The sequence below is a fragment of the Grampus griseus genome (assembly GCF_964374135.1).
Source record: "Grampus griseus genome assembly, chromosome: X".
Taxonomy (NCBI): domain Eukaryota; kingdom Metazoa; phylum Chordata; class Mammalia; order Artiodactyla; family Delphinidae; genus Grampus; species Grampus griseus.
Genome location: NC_138999.1, coordinates 95,404,285 through 95,422,346, shown reverse-complemented (window position 1 = coordinate 95,422,346; position 18,062 = coordinate 95,404,285). Strand labels below are relative to the sequence as shown.

General features: G+C 40.1%; 1 protein-coding gene across 5 annotated transcripts in view; it reads left to right on the top strand.

The window, feature by feature from the left end:
- CHRDL1 (chordin like 1) overlaps nucleotides 1-18,062 on the top strand; it is a gene marked incomplete at its 3' end in the record, with an annotated part of 114,860 nt that overhangs the window by 1,075 nt on the left and 95,723 nt on the right. For all 5 annotated transcript variants that reach the window (XM_082681461.1, XM_082681459.1, XM_082681460.1 and 2 more), the window contains exon 2: nucleotides 2,199-2,347. In XM_082681461.1, the coding sequence (XP_082537587.1) occupies nucleotides 2,251-2,347 (97 nt within the window). In that variant the 5' untranslated portion in view covers nucleotides 2,199-2,250. The remainder of the gene's footprint in view (nucleotides 1-2,198; nucleotides 2,348-18,062) is intronic.

Sequence of the window (18,062 nt, the reverse complement as noted above, 5' to 3'; positions counted from 1 at the left end):
CTCGGCAGGATTAAAGAAACACTGTGGGTCCTGAAGAGCTGGCCCATGTGCTCATCCCTTAGCCTTCCTTTGGGAACGTCTCTGATTCTGTTCTACCCAGGAGACCTCTTCTGTGAACCGACAGACCCCTGACACTTGATGGTCCAGATTGCCTTGCAGTCCCAGCCTTGGTCCCTTTGCTTGACGCAAATGAACTTTGTGAGGCACCTTAATGGATACATTCCTTTAGGTTCTGACCTGTTTCTTGTTCTCTTGTAAAGCGCACTCACCCTCTCCCACTCTGCAATGTTAGTCCCAGAATTTTGTTTTCTTTGTTGTTTTCTTGTTGGGGCCTGGATGCCCCCAAAATATGTCAATGGCTACATTTCTAAGTAACCTGTAAAAGAGCCAGTGCAAGTTCAACGGCACAACGGCCTGTGTGAAGCAGACAGAGAGTTAATACCGAAATAACTCCAGTTAACTGGGTCAAAGTGTAATTTGAAAAATTAAGGACATTTTGGCTCTTTGCAAGTGTAAGAGTCGGCATGCTTGCTCAGCAATGCTTGCTGGTGTTTATTGCTGCAGCCCTAACAAATGTCTTGAACGGCCCCCCTCCCCCAAAAGAAAAAGTTAAAGCGATAAAGAGAAATTGAACGGAGACCTGGGGAGGGAACTCTTCCAGGTTTATAGCTCTGCACAGAATACAAAGGCAGGACTTCAGGATCTTGTAAATCAAAAGTGATTATTTATAAAGAGATTCGTTTTCTGATGTTCTACATCCCAGCCGGGGAGGCCACACAGATGACAGGAACGCCAAAAGAGATTAATTGCTCTCTAGTCACCAACTTTTCTCTTTGCTCATACCATTAGTTGAGACCCAAGAAAAGCAAAATAATTCTAAGAGCCGTTTTCTTGCCAGCTTGAATTATGAGGCAATGCTACTGTTCACCGAATCACCCAACCATTGTATAAGAAAAACAACCCGGTTGGTTCTTGCATGGGGAGACCCGAAAACCGTGGTTTCAGAAATCCCCCCCGAGACCCATACGTGATTGTGATAAATTGGATTTCAGCGGTTAAAAAAAAATCTTTCTCATTTGGAGGCTTGGGGGATAAGCTTATTAAAGTAGGCTCAGGAAGAAACCTCACTGGGATGAGTAGCTGTGTTAAAGCGTTCGTGGAAATGAGTTGCTTCAATGGAACCTGGTAACTCTCAGAGGACAGAGGTAGACATTCCAGTGATTGAAGCTGGACCAAAAGCTCACAGAGGGGACCAAGACATGAGAACCCAGGTCTTTGGAAGGCTAGGAACATGTCCCAGGAGAATTTATCCTTGTTTAAGGAGCAGGGAGGACGTAGAGAGGCAGACCAGTTCTGCAAAGCCTGGCTGATAGCATAACATTCTCTATGGACAGTTTTTCTTTGGTTACTTACATACTTGTAATTTGAAACAATGGATTTTAAATTACCTGGCCAACTTCATAGCGTTTAAAGTGAGAGCTGTGGCATCCACATCACGGCCCAAAGACAATTCAGCTCTCCAGAATGATCATCTTGCATTCCATCCAGCTCTCTATACTCAATATTTAGGTTGGACCCTCTGAAAAGATCGTTGAGCTCAGTTCCCATCCAATGTTAACCCCAGATTGAAATGTGGTGTTTCTCGAATTATTTAAATATTTTCAAATCACCCATTGGAAGAGTTTTTCCTTATAGATCTCATAGGAGACACAGGAGAAACATTGATCAGTCGTGCCTCATCCCTGAAGGATTAATAATAACGGTAGTCTTGAAGCTAAGATCAGTTAACTTTCATTTCAGAAATTGTTTGGGTCACTGCCTATTATTTTTGTTTGCCAAAATGGCCATTTTGCAAACCCCAGTTTCCCTTTTCTCCCAAAGAAAATCTCTTGAGAAATCAACTTTAATTCCCTTAGAAATGAGGATTTCAAAATTTATTTTTACTTTCCTATGACTTGCCTGCAAGGATTTAGCCTCAGCGTTGGATAGGAATGTATGTTCATCCGCTTGAATTTCTCCCCGCAGTCTTTGCAAGACAGGAGAGGCAAGTTCTCTTTTCTTAGCAGAAAAACAATGCTTGCACTTATGTAAATTCTCCAGCACTTTTCCCCCAGCAAGTTAGGAGCCTAAGCATCAGAGATCTCCATCAGTTCCAGAGGATCTGTTCTAAGTCTTCTTTTCTGCTTTCTTCCCAACAGCTTGAGTACCCAGGGCCCTGAAAGTTTCAAGTTGCCTTTTGCAGTGGCCAGAATGAGAAAAAAGTGGAAGATGGGAGGCATGAGATACATCTTCTCCTTGTTGCTGTTCTTTCTTTTCCTAGAAGGAAGCAAAGCAGAGCAAGTAAAACGTAAGTGTCTTGAGTTTAAAAAACAAGATACTTTCTTGTAATTTCTTTGAAAGTGTGATTATAATCTGAAGAGATTGTGATTTAGCCCAAATGTGAACATGCCATTATTCTAAGAGAAGAAAGTGAATGTTACTGGTTTATGCGTGAGTTGGTAGAAGAATGAGAGCTTTGACTCGGGCTAACTAAATTTGGGGCTGTTTTTCTGATTATCATATAGTTTTCATCTCATAGGACACATGACACATTAGCCTATTTTCCTTTTCCTGTTCTAAACTGTACAAATCTCATTCCATTTTACGTAATTCTTGAAATATCTGACAGATGAGCTGGATTTTTTCCCAAATTTCAGACTCTTCAGCAAAGGTTTTCAGTTTATGAAAAACAGTAACACCGAAAAGAAAAAGAAAAAAAAAAAGAAAAATGTAAAGCAGGCTCTGCCTCTTCCCTTCTGCTGAAAAACGAAGAAGGAAAAAACCTTCACATGAACTGGGTTGAGATGAAAAATCCTTTGAGGAAATTGAGATTCCAGGGACCGTGAGCAAATTGGATGCCATTTATTGAAAGGAACGTCCCCGCAAAGCCAGGGAATATTTCTAGAAAGTCAGCGATCCGTGTGATGGGCTGACACATTGGAGAAAGCAGAGTGGCAGGAAAGGGGAGTAATTAACCCTCTTCACAGCCACATTTGGGAGATTTATGTGTAACCGTTGACACCGCTGCTCTTGTTAGGAACTTTCTGCTTGCCTTTGCCCACTGTGAGCCTCACCTTCTTTGGGCCACTTGCAGCCACCTCTGAGGTGGACCCTGGCCCTAAATTTGAAGGAAAAGCCATCGCTCTAGTTCCCCTTTTTGGCTGCATCAAAAGAAGCACAAAGTGGAACTGGTCCAAGAGGGGCATTCTCTGCTCCACTGAGCTTATTCATGAGAAGGAACTGTGCAAATATGCTTGGTAGGAGCTGAAACAGCATCTGAAGCCCATCACTTAAACATTTATCTCCTTTATCAGCATAAGTTAAATATATCAGGCATGAGGCTTGCTGACAGGGAGAACAATGCCAAACCTGTTCCATTGTTACCTGTGTTTCTGCCCCACTACGATTTTCATAGTAAAGTGAGTCTCCTTCCTGGGAGCGATAGTGCTTTTGATTAGGCTTTTAAACATGAGTAATCCGTGGTGATATCTAGTATGATCGAGGCACAGCAGGAAGTTTGGCAGGACACGGTATCATTAAGGAAGCTTGGATCAGCCTCTTCTCTTGCAGTCCTCAACGGACCTCCTTCTCCTTCTACTTGAATGTGTAATCGACCTCAGAACCCTCCTCTTCCAGAAGTCCTCCTTGATTTAAGTGGATATGATAGAAAAGTTGTCCATCCATTCTCAGCTAAACTCGCAAGCAGCTGGGCTTAAAAATCCTTCCTCTCTTAGGAAGAAACTTCCCTTATGGACTTACTGGCAGCATGGGGAAGCTTGCAACTGTTTGTTAGAAGACCATCTCTTCTGGGAAGCCTTCCACATTCGTGAAGAATTGAGGAATATTGTCCATGCAACTTAGAGCTTAACTGACAAACCAAAGAAAAATATGATTGAAAAACGATTGACAGACCCCCAAAACTATCACTCTCTGACATTTCCTACTGCTTATGAATCTGTCCCAAGCCCCTTTGATATTCAGTTGGTGTCAAAATGATTATGTAACAGATGGCCTAGGGGACCAGTTCTGGTCTAGTGTTTCAGGCTTATAGTCAGATAATGAGGCTAAGGTCATGGTCATTCCCTGAATGAGCCACTCAGCATCATTCTTTGTGGCCACACCCAAGCTAACTGTCTCGAAGACATGTGCAAATTTACCTCCACTAAAAGGAAACTCTCAAAGCATATGCCCTAGGTATGTTGCCTCGATACACACACACACACACACACACACACACACACACGCACACACACACACTACATGTGCAGAGATTTATATTACAGCTCTAAGAGAAGTTAGAAGCAGTGGGGAATGGTTACTTAAATTATCCATGTAATGTACTATTATGCTACCATTCAAACACTGCTTATTGAAAATGCTTATATTAACTTATTTTAAAATTTCTTAAATTATAAAATTAATAATATTCATTGTACAAAATGATATGAAAGTATCTGAACTTCATAAAGAACCTGTATCTCTCAACACCCATCCCACTCCCCAGGGATGACCGTTACTAATAGTTTGCTGTGTGTTCTTCCAAACTCTTTTCTCTGTGTGTTATAAAAACATATATACATGTCTGTAGGGTTTTTTCTTTTACAAAAATTGGATATTATATATATATTTTTCTGTAACCTGCTTTTATTCAGCAGTGTGTCCAGGACATCTTTCCATGTTAGAACATTGCAGTGTAACAGTACCATATTCTTTCTAATGTCTACATAGTTCCCAATTATATGAGTGTGCCATGGTTTGTTTAACCAGTCCCTATTTGTAGATATTTAGGTTGTATCCAGTTTTTGCTGTTACTATAAGTAAGGCATTAATGGATGTCTTAAGGCACTTAGGCAAGTATTTGTGAGTAACTGTTAGGTCAAAGTGTATGTTCAGTTTTAATCTTGGTAAGAACTGTCAAATTTCCTTCAAAAAATGTATCAATTTATGCTTCCACCGTCTTTGTATGCATGTCCATTTCTAATTCCTTCACTGAAAGTATTATTAATCTTTGTATTTTAGGGCCAGTTTAATAGGGGAAATAATATCTCAGTTTTGTTGTGATACTTTCCTATTACTGGAGTATCTTTTCAATTATTTTTAAGTCAATTGTATTTCTTCACTGAATTGGCTTTCATTTGGGTGCGTGTCTTACTGATTTGCAAAAGCTTATTTATTAACGTAACATCAAATGTTTTTATTAACTTTTGTATTTCACATATTATTTTCCCAGTCTGCCATTTGATTTAAACTTTGTATAAGTTGTATTTTCCCATACAGAAGTTTTAAATTTTCTTGTAGTCAGATCTGTCATTCATTTCCTTTATGGCTGCCCTGTGTGGCATGCGGGATCTTAGTTCCCTGACCAGGGATTGAACCCGTGCCCCCTGCGGTGGAAGCGAGGAGTCCTAACCACTGGACCATGAGGGAATTCCCTCCTACTCCATATTCTTGTATTTTCTTCTACTGCTTCCATAATTTGGGGTTTTACCCGTAATTCTCTGTTCTATCTGAAATTTATATTCATGCATGGTGTGCAATAGGGAACTAACTATTTTTTTTAAAAAATGTTGAGCCTTCTTTTAATTAATTAATTTTTTTATTTTTGGCTGTGTTGGGTCTTCGTTTCTGTGCGAGGGCTTTCTCTAGTTGTGGCAAGCGGGGGCCACTCTTCATCGCGGTGCGCGGGCCTCTCACTGTTGCGACCTCCGTCGTTGCGGAGCACAGGCTCCAGACGCGCAGGCTCAGTAGTTGTGGCTCATGGGCCTAGTTGCTCCACGGCATGTGGGATCTTCCCAGACCAGGGCTCGAACCCGTGTCCCCTGCATTAGCAGGCAGATTCTCAACCACTGCGCCACCAGGGAAGCCCCGGGAACTAACTTTTTATCTCTGGGTGGTAGGTGCACGACTGTTACTTTTGTTCATTTTTGTACTTCTCTTTATTACAAAGTTTCCACAATTGGCAAATACTACTTTTACAACAGGTAAAAGTCCTTTAAAGTAAAAGGACATCTTGTTTCCCATATTTCTACCGTCGAGTTCTAGAGAAGGGTATAGGTATGGGGGTGGAAGGAGTAAAAAGAGGGTTTTTTTTTTAATTAAAAAAAAAACTAGAAAAACTTCAGGAAACATGTAAGTGTAAAGTTAATAAAGCTTCCCGTCTCTCTTTGTTCCCTGATACCATTTTACCCAAGGAAGCCAAGGTTTTTGATTTTTCACAGGCTGGTTCGAGTGTAAGTTTCTAGGTCAAGGCAGATGCTCTGTAGCCTGTTCGCTCTCCTGTTTTAGGCATCAGGGTGGAATGAGAGGGGATGCTGTTATGGTCAAAGATGCTCACTCAATTGGTGTAGAGTCTGAGGAGGTCTGCAGAAAATGCTTCAATTGCAGAAAGCTGTTTGCACAAGGAAAAGTAGAAGTGGGTGCTACCACTTACTAGTGGCTAATTAGCCAGAATTCCCTTGCTCTCACAGGAGGGAAGATAGGTTCAGGAACCCAGGAAGTACTGAAAGTGCATCACAGTGGATTAATGAGCCATTTATGGCTTATATAAAAGTTTGTTACTGTCCAGAAGCAGCAAGGTTTGAGGTCTTTAGCCGGGATAAGGTCTTTGTGTAACTCCATTATGCTCTGTTGTTAAAGTTGTAGTCAAAAGAGGCCAGGAAGCTCTTTTGATGTTCAAAGAAGCATAACATTCAGTGCTTAATATTCATGCAAATATAGGACAAACAGGCTGAAGGGTTTGCCTCTTTTGGCAATTCTGACTTAGGTAATGAACTATTGATCAAAGTGAGGTGGAAGAATTGAGTTGTTAAGAATATTCAATTATGTATTTCAAATGGACCAGCCTGTGCTGGGGAGAGAAATTGTTCGTGTATTTCATGGCGTCCATTCCTGCTTTATAAGGTGAGTTAGCTGGGTCTTCCAAGGGACTAGATTCTCATTCATTTTTCTCCTCAGGAGAAAAGCTTCCAACGTTTGTATTTGCTTGAAAATGGGCCTCTGAACTTCCCAGGAAGGGCGAGTCCCCAGAAGAGTGAAGGGAAGGAAGAGGATACTTAGAAAATTTGAGTTTTGGCCTTATGGAACCTACCCAGCCTCTTTATTGTGAAAGCCAACCAGAAAGGCTTGAGTTTTCCACCTCTAGATTCTCACTTGGACGTGATTCGAGGTGATTTTTTGACAAGAGAAAGAAGCTAGCAGAAGAGTAGACCCGTTGACATCTTAGGGGTTTAAATAGATGGAAGTAGAATAAATGAAGAATACCTTAAAATTAGATAGCTTAATGCTTTTCAAAGTATGTTCATAATTATTTTTTATACTGGGGGGGAACCAGTGGGGTTGTGTATGGAAGCTCTGGAGTCCACGTAGATACAAACCCCAGCTCCATGACTTTCTTACTTACCTTGGGAACGTTGCTTAATCTTTCCAGCTTTAGCGGTCTTATCAGTACAGTTGGGGAAATAATAGCGTAGTGACCATCAACATGGTCATTTGAAGAACTGATGAGACTGTTCACATGGAGTGCTTTGTGACAGTGGCTGGCACACAGTCTTTAATAAGTGGTAGCGATTCAAGTAACTCTCTTGCAAGCCAAATGATATTCTCCCCTTAATCTTCAGATGAGAAACTTGAAACCCAGTGAGGTCAGGTGACTTTGTACAAGGCCAGACAGTAAGTCCAAGGCAGTGCCAGAGTGAAAACCCAGGTCTCCAAATTCAGTGTTCTGTTCACTACACCAGTTCTCTGAGGAAGCCAGTGCATTCTCTTGAAGAGAAGCCCAGTCCTTTGCACATGGCAGCCACTTAACACATGAGATGATCCGAGTAAGTGAGTAAAGAACTTTGTAACCAGAATTCCTAAGAGAGGCAGTATACTATTTGGGAGTTAAAAGACAGAGACTAGAACTAAAGTTATTCTGGAACCTAAATAAGCTAAGCCAAAGGAAATTTGTGAGGAAGGTTAAAAATATGTGCCTTTATGTCCACGCTTCTTAGATTTCCCTGACTTCTCAGTAGGATTGGAATGTCCTCATAGTCTAATGGCGAGTGGACTGTGCTTTAGGTCAGCGGAACTGGTTTCTGGTCAGTTCTGTTGCTTGCTGTGTGGTATTGGTTGAGTCATTCATGCTCTCTCTGAACTAAAGATTCTCTACTCTCTAACTGAGAGGAATTCTTGCTTTCTGGACAGCAAACTAAAGGATGCCAGAATAGGGGTTGGGGAGGTGGGACAAGGGAAACCAAGGCTCTGGTTTTAGATACTTGGAGCGTACCCGGACTTTTATCATTGACACAAGATTGTTGCAAAGAGTATTTTATTCATTTAAGGTTTTATAGCCTGCCTACTTCTAAAAACAATTAGATACAGGTTATACATGAAACAATAGTTGCAAGATGACTTTCTAAAAGATGAAAAAAAATGGAGGCAATCTGAGGAAAGTAGAAAGGGTAGATGTTCTTAACACCTGCTTTGGTACATTTTTCACATTCTAAATTGGCTTATGATTCCTGAAAAGATAAAAAGAGAAAGTTTCCATTGGTGGGCAAGAGAAAATTATAGTTTCATCTATAGAGATTTATTTCCCACCTCCCACTTACTCAAACAGTATTAATGATGGGATGTTTGCAAGAAGCACATTCTGGGTGGTACAAAGACACCAACTGTAACCTTAATTTCATAGAAGAGAGAAGAATTGTGTTCGGCATTTCTTTATTAACCCTCTGTAAAGGAAGAGGGCAAGTATTAAATTTTAACTCAGTAAAAGTCTTTCTGTAAGTGCTAAGAAAAAGTGGCCCAGATATTTTAACTTTGGATGATGTAAGTTAATTGAAGGCTAGAACATATAAATGTTATACAAATAGTTGTTTAATATGTCTACTAGATTGGATTGTCAATTATCAGATGCCCTAAGCAAAGTTTATATTAACGTTATTTTTTCTATTTAAAAAAAGATGCTCAGGGCTTCCCTGGTGGCGCAGTGGTTGAGAGTCCGCCTGCCGATGCAGGGGACACGGGTTCGTGCCCCGGTCCGGGAAGATCCCACATGCCGCGGAGCGGCTGGGCCCGTGAGCCATGGCCGCTGGGCCTGCGCATCCGGAGCCTGTGCTCCGCGACGGGAGAGGCCACATCAGTGAGAGGCCCGCGTACCGCAAAAAAACCCAAACCAGAACAAAACAAAACAAAAAACAGATGCTCATTTTTAAAACAAAATACACCTGAGGCAACTCTTTATTTATTTTTGGCTGTTGGGTCTTTGTTGCTGCACGTGGGCTTTCTCTGGTTGTGGTGAGCAGGGGCTACTCTTCCTTGCGGGGCGTGGGCTTCTCATTGCAGTGGCTTCTCTTGTTGCAGAGCGTGGGCTCTAGGCGCGCGGGCTTCAGTAGCTGTGGTGCCTGGCCTTCAGTAGCTTTGGCTCGTGGGCTCTCGAGCGCAGGCTCAGTAGTTGTGGTGCACGGACTTAGCTGCTTCGTGGCATGTGCGATCTTCCCGGACCAGGGCTCAAACCCGTGTTCCCTGCATTGGCAGGCGGATTCTTAACCATTGCGCCACCAGGGAAGGCCCATATACTCATTTTTTAACATTCAGAAGTACATAAAAGTATTAGGAAAACAAAAGTCATTGGTAATCTCAACATTTACGTTAATCATGGTTAATTGGCATATAGGCTTCTAGTGTTTTTTTCTACACTCAGCTGTCCATACATATTGTTTTATAAAAATGAAGCACTATCTTGTAGTGAATTTGGTTTACTATGCCAATTAACGACTGATTCTCTCAAATGCACCTGTAGTGGAGATATAACTCATGTTGTCTAAAGCGAAAGCTGAATATTTTAGATGCCAGTTGCAGAACATGCAAAGTTGATCCTGTTGTGAAAAGTCCAAGAGCACAACTTGAATTCTTGACCAAGCGGAAAGTAAACCCCTTTTAGCAGAGACTTGTGCAGCTGAGGTGCTGATAGAAAAAACGATTTGTTTTCTTCGAAGAAGAGCTTTGATTTTTGCCCAAAGTCCTATGCCAGATGACAAGTAAGGGAGGATTTTGGCCAGAAAAATTATTCAGATCAGGTTTCACCAGCTGAACAGCCTTTCTGTAAAAGGATCTCCTATGGCCTCATAGTAAAGACTGATGAGAATACCATCAAGTCCCAGTTATCCATGTTAATGGGAGATAGAAGGGCACAATGAATTGAAATTTCATGGAAAATCTCCATTTCTCAACTTAGCCAATAATGTCGCCTTGTTCAACTGTCAAACCTCTTTGAAATATGGACCCTTTTCTTCTCGTTGAGTCTGCCCACCTGCTAATAGAAAAGCTAGTAGAAAAGGCAGGTAGTGGGAAGGCCGTGGTGTGCATAGGCCACTCAATATATATATTAAGTTGAATTGATTTTGGACGAATGATCCAACAGATAGGAATAAGGTAATTAACCCCCAGATAAAGAGGAATAAGTTGTATACTCAAAGGGAAGAACTTGGCTTTTTCCTGGCTTTCCTTTTTCATTGGCTTCCACAGCCTGGAAATGAAGTCTTAAAGCCCTGAGGAAATCTGACTGAGACTTCAATTCTAGAAACCCAATTTCTAGAGAGATAGGACCCTTTTTTTCTGTAGTAACTGCTACATCCTGCCCTTCCTCCATTCTGCTTCAAGTTTGATGAATGGCAGAAGGAAAGTACTTGGGCTTTTAATTTTTCCTTCACTATTATAGTAGTCTTTTTTTAAAAAAATAAATTCTTAAGGAATTTGTTTACTTGATTTGTCCTCTCATATAATGAACAGCAAAGATCCATCTCTCCCTTTCTACTGACTGTATGTGTTATAATAAAATAAATATTATTGTTATACTTACATGATGATGTGTCTACGGTAATAGCTCTTATCGAAAACAGCTCGTGGGAATATTTTCTTGCCTTTAGACTGGTGATGAAGTTATTGACCTTTTGACCTAGTCCTGGGTGCTAGACAGTAATGGTTGGGCAAAACATTGATGGCATAGTGGCACATCTCTGTTGTTTACTTTTTGTCGTCATTGTTTCTGTTAACAGGGCCCCCCTAAAGTAGCAGGGATTGCCACTTTTAATTAGGGCCAGCTGAACCATTTGAAAAATAGCTATGATGATGCAGGTTGAAGGTCCATCTCAAATGTTAGTTGGAATTCCTTTGGGATCAAGTTCTACTCAACAGATACCATGAGTTAGTGGTAAGTCATGAATTCTCCAGCTGGTATCTCTCAGGTACTGGCAAGTGATAAGCTTACTTTTCTTGCCTATATCTCCTAAAAGTTGGCGAGGCATCATTGTTTCAGTCAAATCAGCTCACTTGTGCTTCTTGTCCAAGATGATACACTGGAACTTTAGGTGTGGTCAATGATGCTGTGTAACTCATGAAATTCACTCCTGGGTGACGGCAAAAAGTTTTTAAAAGTTCAGACTTAGAAGCATGTGCTGAAATGGACTTTATTGTAGTTTCTGAAAATTGATCATTGTTCGGTGTACTCACGGAGAGATCAGCTATAATTGTGCTAACCGCTCAATCTTGGACAGCCACGGTAAAAAAATGTCTTAAAGATTACAGTGTTTACTTTTGCTATGTAATAGAAAAAAAACAGTGTCAGTAATTACAGAAGCATTGTTTAATAGCACCAGTGATGTTACTGTTTAGCTCCTTGTCTCTGCCTTCGGTTCCTGAATTTGCTCCTTCCAGGAATAAGTGGATTTCTGTCTGGGGCATAATTGGCAAAATCCCATGTTTCTGAGGTAATAGGACCAAGGTACTTGATGAAGACCATTATATTTGCATTTATGGTCGGGTTTCTCTCTGAAGTTAGTGTTTGAGTAAGATATTTTCATCCTCAAGATGCAGAGTTTGTAAGACACTAGTATCATAATATGAGATAAATGCCATGTGAGTATTATGAGGAAAGTGCTGATAGGTATAAAGAGAATGAAAAAGAACCTTTAGCTGGGGTACTTTTGGCTTCCCAACTAGATTTCATAGCCTTTGAGAGCATGGGCACTATTTCATACTTTATGATTTATCATTGAGATGGATACCAAACAAAATGCAAAATGCAGTCTGCCAGCTGTACCATCTCATATAATCTATTTGAGCATGACTTGACTTCACTACAGACAGCACCTTATTCTTTAAAAGGTGAGCAAAGCTGCGTCTCAGAGGTAGGGTGGAAGGGTATCTTGAGAAAAAGTTAGGCAAGAATGCCCATTATTTTTCAAGTTCTACAAGTGGGTGACATGCACCTTACAACAATGTAGCAGGACAGGCAAAATGCTATAGTGGTTCCAGTCCTTGGCTCTGAGGCCAGACTACTTAGGTTTGAATTCCAGCTCCATACATTGACTAGTCATGTCAACTTAGGCATGTTACCAAACCTCCCTGTGCCTCAGATTCCGCATCTGTAAAATGGAGCTAATAATGTGATCTACCTTGTAGGGTTGTGGTGAGAATTTAGTGAATTTATGGATGTAAAACCCTTAGAACAGAGCCTGGCTCATAGGAAGTGTTCAACAAATTTTGTTGTTGTTTTCATTATTACTATTATCATCATTCTCATCTGGCTCTATGTTTTCCAGGACCTGGTTCCTTGGCTCCTTTTTACATTTATCTACTTCCTTAGCCTTTGAGCCAAATTTGGAGCAGGAAAATTTAGATCACTCAGTTTCACACATTGTCTACCAATACTATTTAGAGGCTGAATTTGGGACAAACAGAATCTATTGGCTGAAGCAAGTTATTTGAATTATCTGTGGGTGTTTTTTTTTTGCGGTACGCAGGCCTCTCACTGTTGTGGCCTCTCCCGTTGCGGAGCACAGGCTCCGGACGCGCAGGCTCAGCGGCCATGGCTCACGGGCCCAGCCGCTCCGCGGCATGTGGGATCTTCCCGGACCGGGGCACGAACCCGTGTCCCCTGCATCGGCAGGCGGACTCTCAACCACTGTGCCACCAGGGAAGCCCTATCTGTGGTTTTCATGAATAGTGGTGAGCTCAGGTATACTGAAAGGATCCATTTCATAGTGTCCATGAAATAACCTGTCTTAAAGATATTTCAGAGAAATGATAGCAACTTGCTTAAAAGGTATATATAAAGAATACCCTCCTTGTGGCTTCGCTGTATACTGTTCCTTTGGAAACAGACTTTCCTGCAAGCTAGAATCTTTAACAATTTGGATGTGAGTATTAAAAATACGTAAATGCGCTTGAAACCCATATTTTGACAGCATGTCTTATTTTAGTGCTTGCTGAATCTTTCAGGGGTCCTTATCTTTTATTATCCCATTTCTTTTTCATCAAGAAAGGAATAAATCACACAGCCATGTAGATCACATTGCTGATAACGGAAGCTCGTCCAACTTCATATTTTTAGTAGGTAGATCTGATGTCAACTTCTGAGTGAGCTAATTATTTCTGACAGAATAATCCAGAATCAAATACATAATACACAAGCTTCCATCTTACTTTGCGATGCGGATTTAAATCGACAAAGTAATTCCTAGCTTACCTCCATCCAAGATAAGTGGCTGAAGAACCATACAAGTAAGGCAATTTATACTAGCGTAATAATGCCACTTAAGTAGGCTCCTTCATGGATTTGCTTCTAAGCATATATTCAGATTCTTTCTGAAATGTCTAGATAAGTTGTATATATGAAATACAAATAACTTAGGTGTTTGTCATTTACATTATAAATTTATTGTAGAGAAACAGTCATTCTCCTCTCACCAACATGTGGAAGTTTGCAAAAGGTGCCTCATTTCGATGTTTGTTTTGGGAAATTCTTGATTGTCTCTCCTCAGTTAAAGATGCAGGGATTGTTAAAAATCTTTCCTGCTCCATTCTAGAACACCATGGAGCAGAAGTCTAATTTGTGTGTGTACCAAGAAAATTGTATTCCTAAGATTTGGCTGAAAAATATACAAGTTATGTCTGCAAAGTAATTTTGATTTTTCTGAGTTCTTTAATTAATAAATGGTTTTGAGCACTTGCATTTAGTCCAGGAATATAGCTTAATATGACAATATTGATAATAATAATGGTAATATCATAAAAGGGGAAATAAAAATACTTACTAGAAATGAGTATGTATTCAACCTTCCTGATAAAGAAAAAAAGAAATATTGTTTCCACTTCCCTCACCAAATTTGAAAAGTTTTAAGCAATTAAAATATCCTGTGTTGGACATTTTCACACACTGCAATTGGAAAGTAAATTAGTGTAGCTTCTCTGGAGGGCAGCTTGACAATGTAGATCAGGAGTTTAAAAGCATTGAAAACCTTTGACCCAATAAATCTACTTCTAAGGATTTATATTAAGAAAATAACCAGTATTGCATACACTGGTTTATATCCAAGAACATATATATTTTTAATTTATTTATATTTTGGCCACACCACATGGCATGTGGGATCTTAGTTCCCTGGCCAGGGATCGAACCCGGGCCCCATGCAGTGGAAGTGCAGAGCCTGAACCACTGGACTGCCAGGGAAGTCCTTATATACGAGGATATTTTTCATGGAATTTTTTTAAAAAGAAAGAGAAGGAAACAATTTGATACCCCCAAATAGGGGATGGGTTAAGAAATTATGGTTCAGCTGTGTTAGTGGAGAATCATGTTACTAGGCATGTGGTATGGGGGAAATATTTAATTGCACAAAAACGTCCACAATGTGTTAATTTTAGAATGTAGTTTACAAAATGTACTGGGTTGGCCAAATAGTTCGTTCGGGTTTTCCCATAACGGGAAAACTTTAATGGGAAAACGGAACGAACTTTTTGGCCAACCCAGTATATTGTATATGCTGTTAATTTTATAATAAAAGACTTTATACACCTTTATGCACAGAAAAGAGACTAGAGACTAGAAAGAACTTCCAGTTTTTGGTCTGACACGTAAAGAGCTTCGAAGTTGTCACTCCCATAAGCAAAAAGCTTAAGGAAGTGAAAATCAACAACTCCTCTTAAATGAATCAGAAAATTGAGGTCACAGGGCAAACTGCCTTGTGTTTTTTACTCTGAAAACTGGAAAGACAGGCTAATACAGTTACCACTGCTGGATCCTGGTAGGAGCACTTAGCAGGTAATTGACTAATTGCTGGCAAAGGAGCATGTTCTAGCTTGGTAGAGAAAAACTCTTTCTTGATGAGTTTTACCTCCAGAATCCCCACCAGGTTCTCAGGTTTGGTGAAAAATTCCTAACTGTTTCAGGGAGAGGAGGGAAAAGGTAACCATTTTGAAATAAGCCCAGAGCTCTTTGTTCTCCATAGCTAAGGCCTGGCCTCAAGGGAAGTGATTTTACCAGAGCCTAACTGATTTGTTTTTCTTTAATAAATTTATTTATTTATTTTTATTTTTTTTTGACTGCATTGGGTCTTTGTTGCTGCACGGGGGCTTTCTCTAGTTGCGGCAAGTGGGGGCTACTCTTCGTTCCGGTGCATGGGCTTCTCCTTGCAGTGGCTTCTCTTGTTGCAGAGCACGGGCTCTAGGCACATGGGCTTCAGTAGTTGTGGCACGTGGACTCCGTAGTTGTGCCATGTGGACTCAGTAGTTGTGTCTTGTGGGCTCTAGAGCACAGGCTCAGTAGCTGTGGTGCACAGGCTTAGTTGCTCCCTGGCATGTGGGATCTTCCCAGCCCAGGGCTCGAACCCGTGTCCCCTGCATTGGCAGGCGGATTCTTAATCACTGCACCACCAGCGAAGTCCCTGATTTAGGTTTTATCAGAGCCTAACCAACCTAGAAGAAGGAATATATACCCAACTCCACTAACCGTCCTGTCTCACCTACATTGATGGGGAGGAGCAAAGTTAATTAGCACTTTTGAAGGTCACAGCTCAGGGACATGGATCACTAAAAGACTGAGAGCTAATTATACGATTATAGAACACTTCTCCTTCCCCCACAATTTACTACCACATCAATTGGAGTCCTGTATAATAACAGGAGATTGAAAGGACTGCAAGCCTTAGACACTATTTAAGAAGGAGAACTAGGGAAACCCAAAAACAGTGGGGGAGGGGATAAACAAAGACATTAGGCAAATTTTAGCCTCTGACACCATGGCTACATAAAAACAGTAAAATTAGCTTAACTCCTAGCTAGATTAACATAGAATCTCACACTAATGCTCTACTTACCTCAGTTACTTTTCCCCAGTACATCGTGTCTGACTTTCAACAAAAAGTTACGAGGCGTGCTAAAAGACAAAAAAAATCAATCTGAAGAGAAAAATCAAGCGTCAGAACCAGGCTCAGATATGGCAGACATTTTGAAATTATCAGACTTGGAATTTAAAATAAATAAGATTAAGGTACTAAGAACTCTAATGAAAGAAGTAGGCAAAATGTAAGAGTACATGGGCAATGTAAAGAGAGAAATGAAAACTCTAAGAAACAATCAAAAAGAAATGTGAGAAACCAAAAACACTGTAACAGAAATGAAGAATTCTTTTGATGAGCTCATCAGTACACTGGGCATGATTGAAGAAAGAATCAGTGAGCTAAAGATATGCCAAGAGAAACTTCCCAAGCTGAAAAAAATAATTTTAAAAATTCAACAGAATATTCAAGAACTGTGGGAAAATTACAAAAGGTGTAACGTGTATGTAACAGGAATACCAGAAGGAGAGGAGAAAGGAACAAAAGAAATATTTGAAGTAATAACGGCTGAGAATTTTCCAAAAGCAATGACAAACAGCAAAGCACAGATCCAGGGAGCTCAGAGAACACAAAGCAAGATAAATATGAGAAAACCTACACCTAAGCATATCATATTTAAACTACAGAAAATCAAAGACAAAGAGAGCATCTTGAAAGATGCCAGAGAATTTATGTCACAGAGTGTTCTGCCTTTGTTTCCCTCTAAGAGTTTTATAGTGTCTGGCCTTACATTTACATCTTTAATCCATTTTGAGTTTATTTTTGTGTATGGTGTTAGGGAGTGTTCTAATTTCATTCTTTTACATGTAGTTGTCCAGTTTTCCCAGCACCACTTATTGAAGAGGCTGTCTTTTCTCCATTGTATATTCTCGCCTCCTTTATCAAAAATAAGGGGACCATATGTGCGTGGGTTTATCTCTGGGCTTTCTATCCTGTTCCATTGATCTATATTTCTGTTTTTGTGCCAGTACCATACTGTCTTGATGACTGTAGCTTTGTAGTATAGACTGAAGTCTGGGAGGCTGATTCCTCCAGCTCCATTTTTCTTTCTCAAGATTGCTTTGGCTATTCGGGGTCTTTTGTGTTTCCATACAAATTGTGAAATTTTTTTGTTCTAGTTCTGTGAAAAATGCCATTGGTAGTTGGATAGGGATTGCGTTGAATCTGTAGGTTGCTTTGGGTAGTATAGTCATTTTCACAATGTTGATTCTTCCAATCCAAGAACATGGTATATCTCTCCATCTGTTTGTATCATCTTTAATTTCTTTCATCAGTGTCTTACAGTTTTCTGCATACAGGTCTTTTGTCTCCTTAGGTAGGTTTATTCCTAGGTATTTTATTCTTTTTGTTGCAGTGGTAAATGGGAGTGTTTCCTTAATTTCTCTTTCAGATTTTTCATCATTAGTGTATAGGAATGCAAGAGATTTCTGTACATTGATTTCGTATCCTGCTACTTTACCAAATTCATTGATTAGCTCTAGTAGTTTTCTGGTAGCATCTTTAGGATTCTCTACGTATAGTATCATGTCATCTGCAAACAGTGACAGCTTTACTTCTTCTTTTCCAATTTGGATTCCTTTTATTTCTTTTTCTTCCCTGATTGTTGTGGCTAAAACTTCTAAAACTGTAGAAAACTGTAGACCCAATGCAGCCAAAAATAAATAAATAAATTTATTAAAAAAAATAAATTGTTGAAAGAAAAAATCCACCAACCTAGAATTCTGTATCCAGCAACACTGTCCTTCAAAAGTCAATGAGAAATACGGATTTTCTCAGACAAACAGAAATAGAAGGAAATTTTCACCAATCAACTTGTCTTGCAAGAAATATTAAAAGAAATTCTTCAGGAAAAAGGAAAATAAT